General features: G+C 48.7%; 1 protein-coding gene across 1 annotated transcript; it reads right to left on the bottom strand.

Annotated features, from left to right (window-relative positions):
* Window positions 1–2,394: 2,394 nt before the first annotated feature.
* Window positions 2,395–5,423, bottom strand: EGR1 (early growth response 1). Its single transcript, XM_075766488.1, has 2 exons — window positions 4,998–5,423; window positions 2,395–4,686 (listed from the first exon to the last, which is right to left on the bottom strand). Exons 1-2 carry the CDS (start codon window positions 5,230–5,232, stop codon window positions 3,389–3,391), a joined length of 1,533 nt encoding a protein of 510 aa, XP_075622603.1. The 5' UTR covers window positions 5,233–5,423; the 3' UTR covers window positions 2,395–3,388.
* Between the last annotated feature and the right edge of the window lie 11,186 nt (window positions 5,424–16,609).

The raw sequence follows: 16,609 nt of genomic DNA, 5'->3' as shown, positions 1-16,609 counted from the left end.
AGGGTTAACATGGGGCCAATGGTAACCCTACATACCTGGTTCAGTGCCTCTGAACGTCCCTGCAGTGGGACACAACTACCTATGGAGTGCCTGTGATCAATGCCCACAGCTGTGGGAGGCCAGAATTCTTCCGTTTAAAGGGAGACTGCAGCATCCTCAAGAGAAGGCCTAAGAAGGTGATGGGGGTGGGGAGTGTTAGGGTGGATTTTTGGAGGCGTCCACAAGTTGAAAGGATCTACCATCACAGAGTGGGAAAAGCATGGGGCAAGTAGGACCAGTGTTTCTTTGAACTAAAGAGGCCTTGCAGATCCCATCACCTGCCTTGCACTGCTACCTTGACACCCATGGGCCAGTCTCATGCAGAGATGGCTAGCCAGACATCAGAGATATGCCCTGCTGCTGGAAAGGGTGCTCTGGCCTTCGTTCCTGAATAGCCCTGCAACACTGCCTGACTCAATCTACTTTGCGCACAATGCACCAAAGAGCACTCATCTTTGCTGCCTCTTTAGGTGTGGCAATTACCATCACTGCTCATTCTTGTAGAAAGTGCTCTGGAGAACCTGGGGCACCCTCAGGCTCATTGGGCATTGCTTGAGAGCCCACTTGGTCAGCTTTTAGCACAATCACAGTTCCAGAAGGCTTGACCAGGAGCTAGCAGAGACGAGCTTGAAAAGACAACAACATCTACAGCTCTTCTCACTGGTATCCAGTGACAGGACAAGACACGTGGGAACGGTTCAAAGCTGCGTCCATCAGGGGATGTTCAGATTTGACATGAGGAAGCATTTCTTTATCAAGAGGGTGGTCAAACATGGGAACAGGCTTCCTTGAGAGGTGGTCGATGCCCTGTGCCTGTCAGTGTTTAGTAGGCACTTGGACAGTGCTCTTAATAACATGCTTGAACTTTTGGTCAGCCCTGAAGTGGTCAGGCAGTTGGACTAGATGATCATTGTAGGCTCTAGGTCCCTTCCAACTGAACTATCCTATCCTACCCATCTGAACAGAGCAGTGCCCACAAATCAGAATGGGCTTGGGCTGACTCCAACTGTTTATTTTGCTGTTTACTTTGGGAACTGGAGGTGGGAAAAAAATTGTGGTTAGCTTTACATAATGTTATTTGCTTCCTTCTTTGAAGCACCACATTTGAAGGTCCTTCTTCATTGTCTCATCTCCCATAAGTGGATTTCTCTGGCTTCTGACATGGGTTACATGCGCAGATAGCGCAAAGCCAAATATTCAGCTTGCCCAGTCAACCTGCCTTGGCCGGAGCCCTTTGGGTTGAAAAGAGCTAGCGCTTTTCTCTGAAAAGGCCCAGCAGGGCCAGCTGCAAAGTCACCAGTAGCAGCTTGCAGACCGCACCCAGTACCGCAGGCACAAACCAGCACAAAGCAGCACAGGCCCTTCCCCACAGCTTGTCGCAACCGGCTGAGGACAGTCCTGCTTGAGAGATGACAGACTGGGGTTTACCAACTGCTCAGCTCTTAGGTATTTTCCAGAATTGCTGCCATTTGCCAGGGGTGGGCTGCATCCCCAAGAAGACAGACTAGCCCAGGGGCTTCAGCAGGTTGCCCTTCCTAGCCAGAGGGGTCCGTTTTGGCAAGCACTAGAGCATGCTGTGTCCGACAGGGACTGCTTGCCAGTTTGTGCCGGATGCATTCATCTGGATCCCAGCTCCTCACATTAGTGATCTGCAAAGACCTCATCTGAAAGGACTGACACCAGAAGCCTCCTCTGTACCTGCACTACCAGTTCTCATGGATGCAAGCTTCTCCGAATTTATTCTGCAGAGAATTCACATACCCTCTGAAATATGCCTAAGGAAGTGCTTTCCTATAAATGCTGAAACATCTATACTAAAGGCTATCAGGCCTACGCATTTACATGCCCTGTGTTGTGTCAAGGAGGAACTCATGACAGCCTTCAGCTGAGCAGGGCTGCCTTCTGACAAACCATTTGGAAGCTTTTTGGACTGAGCTTTTTGTATTTCCAGCCTAGAAACTGCTCTATTAGCATGCTCTCCAGTAAGATTTCTGACTATCTATGAATGCACAGTTGAAATTCTAATTTTCAAACCTCATTTTCAGCACCGGGAGAATTGTTTTTCTTCCTAAGATTAGCTCACATGCTTCTGGAAAAGCCAGAAAACAGAAATCGTGGCTACTTCAAAAGAGGAGGTAATGCACCTAATGCAAGGATGTGCGTGTGTGTGCGTGTGCGCGCTCCATCCATGCCTTTGCGAGCAACCGGAATTCGGAGTGATTGGTCTCCTCTCCTTTCTTTAAGCGGGTGTTCCTCCAGGAGACAAGCAGCATTTGTTACTTCCCAGCCACTCAAGGAGTCAGGGTTGCTGCAGCACAGTCTTCCTATGTAGCAACTTAAAGGAAAATGTGGAAATCTGCACGATTTGATATTTTATTTATTTTTTTCTGAAGAGTATTGTACATCAAATATCCCATTGGCAGGAAAGCGCATTCGATGTGTTTAGAAGCCAAACAGTCACTTTCATTTTAAACAAACACAATTACAAAGTAAAAATAAACCACAAAAAAATGAACCGCATGTTCATAACATACAAAAATTGCTGCCTACTCAGTAGGTAACTACAACATTCCAACTCCTGAATATATATATAAATTTACATTTTTGTAACAAAAATAGACTTTGAGAGGTGTGGGGTTTTTTTTTTTTTTTTTGCTTACATTCCGTCCCCCAGGGCTTTCTCGTGCTCCTCTCCCCACCTGTTCCCTCCTCTCCCTTACATTCTTTGAGTAACATCCCTTTCACTTTAAGGCAAGATGCAAAGCATCCATTCACACAAATGCATGACATCAGCAAGGCTTCACAAAAAGGCACCAAGACTTGTAACTTTAAAAACAAAACTTCTGCCACATGTGAGTGTCTCATCAGGTGATATTTACATAGCATCACTCTAACATGCTCAAATACATTAAGTGCTGTTCCCAAAGAAGTTTGAAACTCATTACAGCATTGTCACTGAAGTAGAATTAACAGTTACAAAATATGGCCCTGCAAACTCCAAATAATACAATATGGATATGCAAAGATTGTTCACATCAATAGTACCTAAAGGAAAGCAAAACCATGGCACATGTACAATTTACATCAGCTACATACTTAATCAAAAGTCCTTTCTTCCTAATAAAAGACTATTGTTTACGGGGAAAATTATACTGAACTTATTTCCACAGTCCATGCAAATTAATTCATTCAACAGAGGTGGAAAACTTAAATGGCAGTTGTTTCAGGCAGCTGAAGTTTGAAGAAAAGTTAAAGAGCCTTGCAATGTATGGTGTTGGGAAGTAATTGGAGACTCCATTTCTGATAGTACCAATGGAAAGGGTGAATCCTCCTGTTCCAGAAGGTAATCTCAGCAAATCTCAATTGTCCTTGGAGAAAAGGCTGACGTCATGTCTGAAAGTGCTGAGGTCACCTGTGAGCTGAAATTGTTGGTGACCCCTGGAGATGAGAAGGAGGTGGCCACTTGGGTCTGAAAAGTGGCAGTGCCAGAGGGGTAAGTGGTTGCTATAGAAGGAGATGGGAATGTGGTGTGTGCAGGGGAGGGATAGGAAGAGGGAGCAGGGGAGGAATACACTGTGCGCACCGGCGAAGGGTAAGTGGTGGCAATGGAGGAAGGGTAGGATGTAGTCACAGAGGATGAGTAGGCAGGAATTGGGGAAGCAGTTGAGACCGGAGCTGCCTTTTCCACTTTCTTGTCCTTCTGCCTAAGGTGGATTTTAGTGTGTCTCTTCCTCTCATCGCTTCTGGCAAACTTTCTGCCACAAATGTCACAGGCAAATGGCTTCTCTCCTGTATGTGTGCGGATGTGGGTAGTCAAGTGGTCGCTCCTGCTGAAGTTCCGCATGCAAATGCGGCACTGGAAAGGTTTCTGTCCCGTGTGAATACGGATGTGCCGTGTTAGCTCGTCGGACCGTGAAAACCTTCGGTCACAGGATTCCACTGGGCAGGCATAGGGTCGCTCGTGAGGAGGGGTCTTGCTGGGGCGGTTTGGGTATTTCCTCATCCTGCTGGGTTTGATCAGCTGGGACTGATAGTTAGTGTTGAGGGTCTTCAACTCTTGGGAGCCAGTCTGGGTAGCAAACGCCTTAATAGTGGACAGCGGTGTGAGGGAAGGCTGCTGTGCTCTGGTCTCAAGGGCTGGAAAGGGCTTCTGATCAGCCGGAACAAGACTGAGCTCACCTTGTTGCTGAGGGAACAGGTAATCCGGGATCATCGGCACCTGAAAGTTGGTTTTCGCAGTCGGATAAGCTGGAGGTGGATACTGGATGGGGGCTCCAGAGGGGTTGGGAAAAGACTGGGTCTGCGCTTCAGGGAAAATGTCAGAGCTAGAATTGGGAAAAGTTGGTGCGGCTGAATAAATTGGACTGTTCTCGCTGGCTTGGACAGAACAGCTCAGAGGGGGGCTCTGCGAGGAGGAGGATGGTGATGATGAAGAAGGCGTAGAGGTGGAAGGTGCATTAGCCATGCCCACCAGCCCACTGACAAGGCTGAAGAGGGGCTCTGGCCATAAGGTGTTGCTGCTACTGGGGGCCGGCTCTAGGGAGAAGCGCCCCGTGTAGGTTATTGGTGGCAGTCGCGTCGTTTGGTTGGGATAGCTGGTTTCTGGCAGGGTTTTCTCGTTGTTCAGGGAAATGTCGGGAAAAGTGTCTGAAAAGAGAGGAATAGCGATTACTTCCAGCAGCCACTGCAGCTGCTGCCGGTGCTTCGCGAGCCATCCCCACACAGCGCAGCCCGAGATCCTTGCTTCTGGTTAATTAATAATTGAGCGTAACATATTGCAGCGCCGCTGGCAGGTCTCCAGCAGCTGCTAGCCCGAAGCCGCTGACGCACACAGGAGAATCCCCCCGCGCAGCCGCCGGGACAGGGGCGCCGCTGCAGCGCGGAGCCCCCGCAGGCGCCGCTGCCCCCGCGGCGGACCGGGACTCCCCCGCCCGCCTGGGCGAGGCCAGCGCGCTTACCTGCCGCGAGGTGCTCGAAGTGCTGTTCCCCGGGCTCCCCGGCGGCGCCGAAACCCGCGCTCTCGGGCGCCCCGGGGGGGGCAAGGAACTGCGGGCCGCCGCCGTTGAGCAGCATCATCTCCTCCAGCTTGGGATAGTGAGTGTCCATGGCGGGGGGCGAGTGCGGGAAGGCGCCGAAGGGGTCGGAGATCTGCAGCGGGGGCAGGAGCTGCATCTCTGCCTTGGCCGCGGCCATGAGGGCGCCGGGCTGGGGCTCTGACGGGTGGTGGCGCCGCCGCCGCGGGCCCGGCGGACGGGCCGGCTGCGGCGAGGCGGCCGTCGCCTGCTGCGTACCCTGCGCCGCGGTGGCCCCGGCGCTGCCCGCTGAAAGTGCTCGGCTCCCCGCCCGCCCGCCCGGGGCTCCCCCCGGCTCTGCCCGCTGGAAGCGCTCGGCTCCCCGCCCGCCCCGGAGCCGCCTCTATATATCGGGTCCCACCGGCCGCAGCCCGCCCCAGCCCTGACGTACATGTCCATATATGGAAAGCAGGAAGCCCTAATATGGATGAGGGCTGGAGGACCCCGCCTGGCGTCAGCGCCTGGCACCGGGGAAAGCCGGGCCGTGGGGGCCCCGCCCGCCCCGGGCTGGGAGCCCCGCGCCCGTTGCAGGCCTGTCCCCCGCCATGGGCAGCCCCGCCGCAGCGCCGCCGCAGCGCCGCCGGCCCCAGAGCGCGGGGTCCCCGGCCCCCGCCCGCCTCGGTCAGCCCGCCGGAAGCCCCCCGCCGCACTTTCCATATTAGGCAACAACCTTATAAGTCTCGGTTCCGGCGGAGGCTTCCCGCTCCTTATATGGCGATTCCGGCCCCGGGTGGGGGGGGCACGAGGAGGCAGGTTGCCGCCGGGCCGCGCGCCCGCCCCCGGGCCGCGGGAGCGCGCGGAGGCCCCGGACCACGGGAGCGCGCGGCTCCTGCCGGGCAGGCGGCACGGGGGGGGGTGTCTCGTGGAGCGCGCAGCAGACACCATCGCCGCGGACTCGCGGGCAGAGCTCCCATCGCTCCCACCCCGTTTGCTCGGCTCGCGCTACTCGCCCCCCCCCCGTCTCCGCGGTGGGGCCGTGCGCCGGCGGCTCACGGTCAGCGGCGCCGCGCGCTCGGCAGCCTCGGTGCGGAGGAGTTTTCTAGGCGCTGGCAGCGCGCCCCGGGCGGGATCTGCCTGCTCCCGGAAAAGGGGAATCTCTGGGACTCCGGAGGCCTGCTGGTAGCACCCTGCTCCGCCCGCTCCTGCCGAGAGCGGAGGACCTGTGCCCGCAGCGCCCGATCGGGCCAGACCCAGGCTCTGCGCCACCCTCACGCAGCGGAGAACGGGGCACTACTAAACCCAGAGCCCCGGGTGCCGCACAGCCGCAGCCGCCATTGAGCTCGGCGCGACGGAAAGTGACAGCGCTCGGAACTCTGCTCTCCCGCCCGTAGGGTTGTCCCTTGACGCGGCTCCCGCCTGCCTGCGCTGCCCGCAGACGCGGGCTGCTCCCGGCACCGACTCCGCACAGAGCCTACGGCTGCGCACGGAGAGGCCGGGAGCCTCGGCCCACCCGAGGCAGAACGCACAGTGCGGAGCCGCGGGAGAACACCTCCCAGGCCAAGGGTAGTCTCCCGCGCTATAAATAGGCGCTCGACGCGGCCGCCGCCCCGCCCCGCCCGGGCGGCCCCGCTGCCGGCGCGGGGCTCCCCTGGCGCCGGGCCAGACGGCACCGGCGACGCAGTGCGGACGCAGCGCGCGTGCGCGGCCGCCGCCGCGGCGGCGAGGGCTTCCCCGCAGTGCGCGGGGCTCCGTGGGCGGGGCCGGGAGTCGCAGCCGCAGCCCCCATTGCGGCGCGGGGCCGTGCTGGGGGCTCCGCCGGGGGTGTCGCGGCCCTGTGCTCTGGCGGGCCCGATCCGGTCGAGCCAGGCCTGGAGCCCCGCGTCGCACGGCCGCCCGTGCTCGGCTGCGGCGCGGAGCTTGCCGCGGTCCCGCCTCGCAGCCCCCCCGCAGCTCCGTGCTCTGCCGCGGACGGCGCTCCCTTCGTCGCAGAGATGGAGGGGGAAGGACAAGCGCCGTTGATCCTGTTTACGGCGCGGTCTCCTGGCCGGCCCCGCTCGCAGGCGCTGGCGCAGGGCATCGCCACGCAGCGCTGCCCGCAACCTCCACGCCTCGCGGCCGGCTGCAGGGCTAGCTTTTCTTCGCGGAAATTATTGCGCAAAGCTCGGCGACACACCTCGAGTGGCAGGCAGTCCTCCTTTGCCGTAGGAAGACAACTATATAAATCACGATACCAGGCTCTGCCGCTGTTGTGATTTATATTCAGGTTGCGAGCAACGGCAGGGCTCTTGTCTGCCCACTTTTATTGAAGATACATACCTCTGTCGTGCGTACTGTTTTAACCGAGTTGCTATATTTAGGGCTGTGTCTTGTCAGTAACATTGTGCAGTGCCTCCCGCGCTGATGCATTTCCACCCTAAAATCAGTTATAGGTTGCAGTCACACAATACCTCCAGGAAAAAATGTAGAAAGCTCCTGCTTATCTGCAGCCTGTGTTACTCAGTGGCAGCTAATACACATCTGTTTGTTGGTACTTACTCTTCATCGAGAGAAATAATACTGGTTTTCAAATGTCAGTGCACTAGGCCAAAGCTCTATTTTGAAAATGTGATTCAGTGCTTTTCATTTTTTCCCCCTTTTTTAACAATTCAAATACGCACTGCAGGTTTTCAGAAGTCGCATACATAGAATCATAGAATGGTTTGGGTTGGAAGGGACCTTAAAGACATTCTAGTTCCAACCCCCCTGCCACAGGCAGGGCCACCCTCCACTAGACCAGGTTGCCCAAAGCCCCATCCAACCTGGCCTTGAACACTTCCAGGGATGGGGCCTCCACAGCTTCTCTGGGCAACCTGTGCCAGTGCCTCACCACCCTCACAGTAAAGAATTTCTTTCTAACATCTGATCTAAGTCGATCCTCCTTCAGCCTAAACCCATTACCTCTTGTCCTGTCACTACACTCCCTGATAAACAGTCCCTCTCCATCTTTCCTGTAGGTCCCTCTGGAGCCGCCTTTGCTCCAGGCTGAAATTTACATAATGATTACAGGTAGTGTCTGATTTCCAGCAGCCTGTCAGAGTTTGGAGCCCTCTTAGAAAGGGCAGAGTAGAAGAACTTGATTTTTTTTTTCTACAAACACCATAGTTTGTTTTGCCTCCTGAGCACCTTACTGATGTTGCAGAAGCCATTGCATCCTCCTATCCTTCTTTTCTTTTTTCCCTTCTCTTTCAAGACTTTATTTCAACTAGTGCCTGACTCCCAGAGACTTTTACTTGTACACCCTACGTATGTTTGGCACGATATTCCTTTTTAACTGAAGTATATAACTGAAGTTTTTTCTTTCTTTCTCTTTTTTTTTTAATCTAAAAATCTCAGAGATGGGAAATCTATTGCTTTGTTTCTTTTCAGTTACCTTAATTTTTATCAATGTAATTCTAATTTAACAATCCATATAAGAGAAAGCAAGAGACCTGCTTCAGCATGGCAGACAGAGCACTATAACTAGCTTGAGCTGCAAAATAAATTATAAAGACTGTTATGCAACACATCATCCACCATTCCAGTGAGGCTTCCTGGTTTCAGTGAAGTACTGGAGAGGCAGCCATATGTACAGATGACTTAACAACCTGGACACTGAGCTAGGAAATCACCTGTTGTCATTCTCACACTGGGACAGACAAGGTCGGCTAGTTTTCTGAACTCATGTTCTGTATGCTATCTGGTAACCATTTTTGAAATAACTTTCCATTTTCATTCACTTTTCTTTGTCTAAACTTTGCCTTCCCCTTAAATTTTACAAACTATTTTCTTCAGTGCCAGGAAATTATTCCTGCTTTTTGAGGCTCCAGTGATATTGCTGAATATATCTGATTTCTGCTTGCTCACACCAACTGTAATCAGGTCATGATCCCTAAGTAACCATGGAAGTCCGGCTCCTGCAGGTAAGTTACTCATCTTCCCTTGGCACAACAAGGCCATTCACCTATGGACTACATTATCTTTTATCTTCAAACAAACAACAAAAAACCCCCCACAGTTGCACCTTTAAATTTTAGTAGTTTTAAGTACTGGCAGCATGAGACCTCCTGAATTTGGCTCAATGATAATACCAGATGCAGATTTAGCAGAGAGACCAAATGAGCTGTGACTTTTCTGTCTATAACCACTACCTCAAGCAAAATGCCCATTGCAATATGATGCACAGCACCTCGGTGACTGCACAGCCCCATGTTCAGAGCTGTACCTGTCCATGATTACACAAATGTCCGTTCACTGCAGGTATGAGATTAAAGAACAACTTGTTCCTTTTTGTTTGTTTGACATAGTTGCCCATAGTAGACCTTGTATACTGTTGTTACCTTGCCCTAGTCTTTACTTTGTACCACACTAATCCATAGGTATTCCATTCACATCAGTTACCAGTCATGCTACAGCAAGTAACCCATCACACTTATTTTTTTGATAGGCTGAACACTTTGGGATCCAGCTATTTTATATATATTACTCTTCCTGAATGAGCAGTACTTGCGAGCTTGACATTCTTAAGATACAGGAAGAACATTTCTATTAAAAGTGGTATACAGAACTGAAATTAGGAAGAAAATCACAGTTCAGTAGATAGCTGTGCATAGTCAGTTCTATTATTAAGGAATTTCAACAGTGGTTCATATCTTGTGCCTGATTTGGGGGGGGTGGGGGGGTGGGGTGTGGAAATGCTTGTTTATTTATACTACTAGAAGGCGAACAGAGAGTGAGTGGGGGGAGTCACATGATCTGAGTTTATCTGGCTGAAAATTAGACATCTTGAGTAAGTCAGTATTTGAGGTTCTCACTATTGTCAATGGAAGGAGGCAGGACCTGCAGAAGCCAATTCATCCTACCTCGTTTATATGCCCACCCTGAACGAGCTGGATCCCTCTGTAGACATGTCTCACAGATGACTACAGAAAGATTCTGCATAATTTTTTCTGCATCCATACATAATTTTTTTGATGGTTAAAAATTAGCTGAGATGAATTCTGGGGTTTGATTTGCTTGCTTTCTTAGTAAAAGCTGATACAAACTATTTTATATTCAGCTCCAGTGTAACTTTCAGCGTTTAAATTTTTTAACTGTTTTTTCATTCAAACTAATTTGTTCTGTTATTGTGCTAGTAAAACATCATAGTGCCTTTACAAAATATATTTCCACACAATTACAGCTTTGTCTCTCAGTTATTTTTCATAACTGGTGCTTCAATGACTGCAGCTTTCTTCCAGGTCTTGCCAATCTGTACTGTGACTAAAAGTAAAGTTGTTGCTGTTACTGTTGGCACTGGATATAACTGACTTCAACTCTGGATGCAAGAAAAGTTAGCCAACTTTCCTATCTTTGTAATTTGTCTAGTGTTCTAGTATAAATTCTGTTGAAATTAGATGCACTTTTCGCTTTATCCACAAACATAGTTTCCATATGAAATGCCCATTGACGTTGGCAAAATTCAGTCATTTTCTTTCAGAGATGTTGGTTTTGCCTGGATATGTAATAGTAATATAGGTAAGAGTAATTATAAATAGTATAAATAATAGCACTCATGATATCTCTGGGTTTCTCCCTAGTTCTTCAAGTGCATGTGCCTTCCATTGTCTTTATCCCAAACCTCCAATTACCTCATTCTGTTCCCTCCTCTATTTCCCCTGAGTACTGTTTTTAATATTCCAGACTGTAAAACAACTTTACATAGATATCCCTTTAAAAAGTTTTTTATTATTATTATTCTTCTCTAATTTTATCATTATTTATTATGAAGTATTATTCTATAAGCCTGAAAAGTTAGAAACAAGCGGCGGGGGGGGGGGGGGGGGGCGGGTATTCCAGCTTTTTAAAGAAATGCTGTAGAGTTGTTTCTTCCCTCTCACCCCTTCCAGAACCAAGCCATTTGATTTAAAAAGCTGTGACATTTTTTTATGTATTGTACTGTAGAACATTCTACAGATATTTTAAAGTTATTTATCATTAATTTTGCTTTCTGTCCAGTTACAGTCATTACAATGAAAGACTCACTTTTAGATGGGGGCACAGAGGGAACAGATACAAATGCACTCAATTTAAAATGAAAAAAATACTTAAATTTAAGCAGCCTTTTCAGTCCTGTGAGGAGCGAGAAACAGATTTTTATCAGCACTTTTTGAATGCATGGTTTTGCTCTAATGACTGAGAGGGACGTCCCCGGTTTTGCTGCAAATTCTTACCCCACTGCAGTACGTCACTCTTCGTTCGGTGAACAGGCGCGAAGCGCGTTACGCACCTCGTTTGTAGGGGTATTGTCTAACCACGAGAGGGAACTCTTCCCTGGGATTACTTCAGGAGCTGGGCGTGGTCTATAAAAATTAAATAGAGCATGGGTTGTGTAAGAATCAGGTTGCTTGGGGTTTTTTTTTCTTCATCTCAGACGTTATAGATGAGCAGAAAGGAGACGTCACCGATTTTCCTCAGAAATCTAAAGCTGCTGAGGGTTTTCCCCTCAGGCTTTCCTGCTTCAAACAAATCCTTTGAAAATAGTTCATTTGGGATGCCTGACTTAATGGACCTCAAAAGCCCGCAAAGGTTGTGCCATTGCAAAGAAGAGTTGCTATACACTGGAAGCATTCAAATATTTGCCCTAGTGCCTAAGAGTACCTCTGCTCTGGTGAACTTTCATCTCCGGTTTAGATAATTTGGCTACAGTTGCCAAGAGATAGTGCTTACCTTGGTTCACTGTTAGCCCTGTGACAAACGGTATTGAGTCTCCTATGGTACCAGGATGACCAAGACCACTAACCATATATAAGGCTGTCCTCTATTGTCCCTGCAGACTTATTATAAGCGAAATACTAGAGAGGTGAAGGTAAGTAGTGGAAGAAAGGCAAAGCAGATAACAACTGTGAGCATTCAGCAGGTGTTATCAATGAGCAAAGACAACAGATGCCTCTGCCACTGCTGGGATCTCACTGCTACTGTGACACAAGCACTGATTTTCCTCCTTCAGTAGTAATAATTTCACGTTTACGTTCTTCTTCAGGACGAAAGTCACTGATGCCATCTACTGTATGTGTATGTACCTTTAGAGATGAAGGGTTGTTTAAGATGCCAGGCAGACTAAAGCTAAGGAAGGCTTCTGACATTAGCTTAACTTTTTTTTTTTTGGGGGGTGGGGGGGGGCGGGGGGAGAATATAAATTATAAGCAGATATTGTCTTGCCAAAGACGACTGAGGCCTAGCAAGACCATCAACATATTAGCACCCTGGATAAACATATATGTGGAATTGCTATTCACATGAAAGAAAAGACTATAGGGATTTTATTATTCAGTAGGACTATAAACAACTTATTTTCAGAGACGTTACAGTTACTTTCTGGCTCTGTAGTTTGACTTAGTGAGGAAAAAACAATAAAGCACAAAGAAAAAAAAGGCCAACATTGATTTCAAAGCCAGATCGGACAGACTGTTATGATTCTGTAATCAGACCCTGCGTGTACCTGTGGCCAGAGATCTTTGAACAGGACTTACATAAGAAATGTAAACTTTATACATGCGTATGAGCTGCACTATAAAGATTAACTGAATGCAATGTAAGGCTTGTAAAAAAAACCACTGGACGCATTCTTTGGAAGCAAGGGAACGAGAAAATAAGCAAGAGCATTGGTGCTTTTTCTTGAGATTTGTTGTCAGTATCAGGGTATCAGCTAGGATAGCTAATATCAAGGCACATGACACTTAAATTCCTCATAGCTTTAATGGCAGAGGAGACTGATTTTCCAGGAGACCAATAGACAGGAAGTCCTACTTGAATCTGAGCTATTCAAGATTATCTCAGTGAGATGGATTGTCTAGGTTACTGTACCCCAGCACTTTGTCATTAACAACTACTGCCCAGATGAAACTGTAGCTTCTGACGTAGGCCTTGTATTGTGTAGGGGAAGTTGGGCTGGTCCTAGTGACAGTAAGAAAAATGTTGTGAAAGAGCAATTTCATTGGACGATCATAGCACAGTACTAGAAAAGACAATGAAACTACATAGACTGACCTTTTTGTGTTTTGCACAAGTTTTATTGTCTATTACGCCCCAAAACATTTTTGGCAGAAACATATTCAGCATTATGAAGCTGCCACATACACCTTTAGACACCCTGTTCCTGTGACCAAGAGGCTATCTCCAAGCTATCAAGACAGCAGACACCTGCACAGCCATGTCTCACCTTCTTTGCACCCAGGTGCTTAACATCACACAGCCCACTACTTCATTGGCAATGAATCTTTCATATGATGCCCATGTACTTAGAACTGTGCCCTGATGTGTGTGGCAGAGCTCGCACTGATATTACCTTGGTTAACTCAAACCTGATGCAGCATCTCTGTCTACATGTCTTGTTTGCCTGTATGTGCCCCAATGCCCCCTTTTGATTTCAGCAACGCAACTCTATCTTGCTACTCTGGCTCAGGTGTGTTTGGCAGGAGATATTGATTGACTCTTCAGAGCTCCTCCAGTGCTCCTGAAAGATATGCCATGCTGACACGTGCTTGTAGGCAGGGGCCCAAACTATCCATAGGCCCTATAAACCCTTGGTGAATAGTAATTCTCCCTTTCCAAAATAGCTTGAATATACTGTACCACACTCCTGTGTCCTCTTGTCTCTTTCTAAATTTCAAACTTACTCATATCATCTTCACCTTGCTGAAGGTTGGCAGGCAGCAGTACCGATCAAGGCACAAGTGTCGGGAACAGCCAGGATATAGGTAGGACTCTCCCACAGATGATGCTGTAGACAAAAAAAAAAAAAAAAAAAATTCCTAAGCAATGTAAGATCTGGTGGTGTCTCAAGACATGGAACAGAATGACCTATTGACCAGATTCAGCCTGCTGAGACATCTGGACTCTAACAGCACATTTCACACTTTTATGTAGATACTTAGTCTAGATTCCTTGCTTTGTAGAACATTTCCTGCAAATGAACTATCTATGGACTGTGAAGCCAGAGTTGGGTTCAATCAGTACTTTGAGCGTATACTTCCAAGAGATAGAGTGAGGAATGTGAGTGGAATGCGGTATCCCTGTGACTTAGAAAATCAGTGACTTCAACAAAAGGGACAGAATCAAGGGATACAACACAAGGGAGAACCAGGTATGGGTTGGGACAGCAAGAGGAAGTAAAGGTTTCCTTTTGTCATGGAAGAAAAACCAATAGCAATTATGCCTAGCACGTTTCTAGGACTCCACAGAATGTTTGCCCTCCAAATATAAAAACTGTACCATTTTGAAAGTGCTCCCATTGCAGATAGTCTGGTAGTGCAGGAGGTATGGACTGTGTAATGAGCCATCTGCAAATGCCTGGGACAGTGGTGATTCCTAGAAACCATGTGCATGCTCCTGTGTTATGATCAGGGGGCTGCTGTTCAGCCTAAACTGCCTCACCTCATTTTCTGCAGAGTGAGACAGACCGGCTGTAAATATGTTAAGACAGAAAATGAACCCCAGAAAAAGCCATTCTGTATGCTTTATGTACTTTGACAATGAGCTAGAAGTCCTCTGCACCTCTGTGTCTGTTTTTGGTGGCTTCCCACTGCTTCTGGCAACACGTGTATGCAAATGAAAAATAAGGAAGAAGTGCTTGGCAGCCTTCCAGAAGCATTTTCTATGAGAAAAGGGTGAACACCTGTGCAGTGAAGCAAGGTGCAAGAGGCTTACCAGGATTCTTCTGGAGGATAAAGAGCCAAGGGCTTCTGGCAGCAGTGTAACCTCATTCACACGATGCTGGCCACAATCACAGGCACAAGGAGTCTTTCTTACATATTTTGTTGTTGTTTTTAAACCAGGCTTTGTTTATTAAAAACCTAATCTGAACAGGGGACTGTTCATTCTGAGCAATTTGTTGGAACCTTGAGACCAGAGGGAAAGTCTGGAATGAGGAAGACATACCTGTGGTGGAGAAGGACCAGGTTAGAGAGCACTTATACTGGACGTACATAAGACCGTGGGGCCTGATGGGCTGCACCTGTGAGTACTGAGGGAGCTGGCTGATGTCACTGAGGCCACTCTTGATTATCTTTCAAAGGTCATGGCAATCAGGAGAAGTTTCTGAAGAAGGGAGGAGAACAAATGTTACTTCTATCAAGAAAGGCAAGAAGGAAGAACTGGGGAACTACAGGCAAGTCAGCTTCACCTTAATCCCTGAAAAAGTGATGTGGAGAGTCCTCTTGGAAAGCATTTTCAAACACATGAAAACCCAGAAGGTGATTGGGAGTAGTCTGTGTGCATTTGTGAAGGAAAAATCATGCTTAACCAGCCTGCTAGCCTTTTATAATGAGGTAACTAGCTTGATGGATGATGGGAGAGGAGTTGATGTTGTTTATCTTGATCTCAGTAAGGTAACCTCTTCGTTAATAACCTAGACTGCACCCTCAGCAAGTTACAAAAATGATACAAAACTGGGAGGCATGGCTGATACACCAGATGGTTGTGCTGCTATTCAGAGGGACCTGGACAGGCTGGAAAATTGGACCGAGAGGAATCTCCTGATGTTCAGCAACGGAAGATGTAAAGTCCTGCACCTCAGGAGGAATAACACCCTGCAACAGCACATGCTGCAGAGGCAGCTGGCTGGAAAGTAGCTTTGCCTGGAAGGACCTTGAAGGACACCTTGTCACCTGGAAGGACAAGGAGGTGACCATGAATCAGGAATGCATCCTCACAGCAAAGAAGGGCAGCGGCATCCTGGGCTGCATTAGGAGGAGCGTTGTCAGCACGTCAAGGGAAGTGATCCTTCCCCTGGACTTGGCACTGGTAGAGGCCTCACCTGGAGTACTGTGTCCAGTTCTGGGCTCCCCAGTACAAGACAGACGTGGGCTTACTGGAGCAAATCCAGTGAAGGGCCACAAAGACGATTAAGGGACTTAATCTTTCATGTGGTGAGGCTGCGAGCGAGGGCTGGGATTCTTCAGCCTAGAGAAGAGAAGGCTCGGGAGTGCGTGGGTAGGAAACCTTATCAATGCATATAAATACCTGATGAGAGGGAATGAGGAAGGAGCCAGACCCTTCTAAAAGCAGCACCCACTGACAGGACAAGAGGCAATGGGCACAAATTAGACCCCAGGAAGTTCAGCCTGAACAAAAGAAAACACTTTTTTTAGTCTGAGGATAGTCAAAGACAAACTGGTTGCCCAGAGAGAGAGTTTGTGGAGTCTCCTCAAAGCCTAGCTGGACATGGTTCTGGGCAACCTGCTGTGGCTGACCTCGCTTGAGCAAGGTAGGGGAATTGGACTAGAAGATCTCAAGAGGTCCCTTCCAACCAGTGATTCTGCAAATTTTGACTGTTATTAAAATGAAACTAGCCACACAAGCAGTAGCCATGATGCTCATATGATTAACATAAAACCTGTACCCAGTGATGCCAGATCTGAATGTGCTCCTACTTGTCCACAGAGTCAACAAGTCTGTATCACAATGCTTCTTTGCCTCTCTACAGGCTCACAATAAGTACATAAATCTCCCTAAGGTTACATCTGAACTGCAACTTCTGAAAAACATCTTCTCCTTGCTACACA

This window comes from Balearica regulorum, chromosome 14, assembly GCF_011004875.1.
Source record: "Balearica regulorum gibbericeps isolate bBalReg1 chromosome 14, bBalReg1.pri, whole genome shotgun sequence".
In the NCBI taxonomy this organism is placed as follows: Eukaryota; Metazoa; Chordata; class Aves; order Gruiformes; family Gruidae; genus Balearica; species Balearica regulorum.
Note: the sequence above shows the minus strand (reverse complement) of the source record. Positions and strands in the feature narration are given on the sequence as shown.

Bases quoted from the DNA above. Each gene is read 5' to 3' on its own strand.
- EGR1 (XM_075766488.1), bottom strand. From the start codon at position 5,232: ATGGCCGCGGCCAAGGCAGAGATGCAGCTCCTGCCCCCGCTGCAGATC. The intron at 4,687-4,997 runs GTAAGCGCGCTG...CTCTCTTTTCAG, and splicing joins CTTCGAGCACCTCGCGGCAG to ACACTTTTCCCGACATTTCC.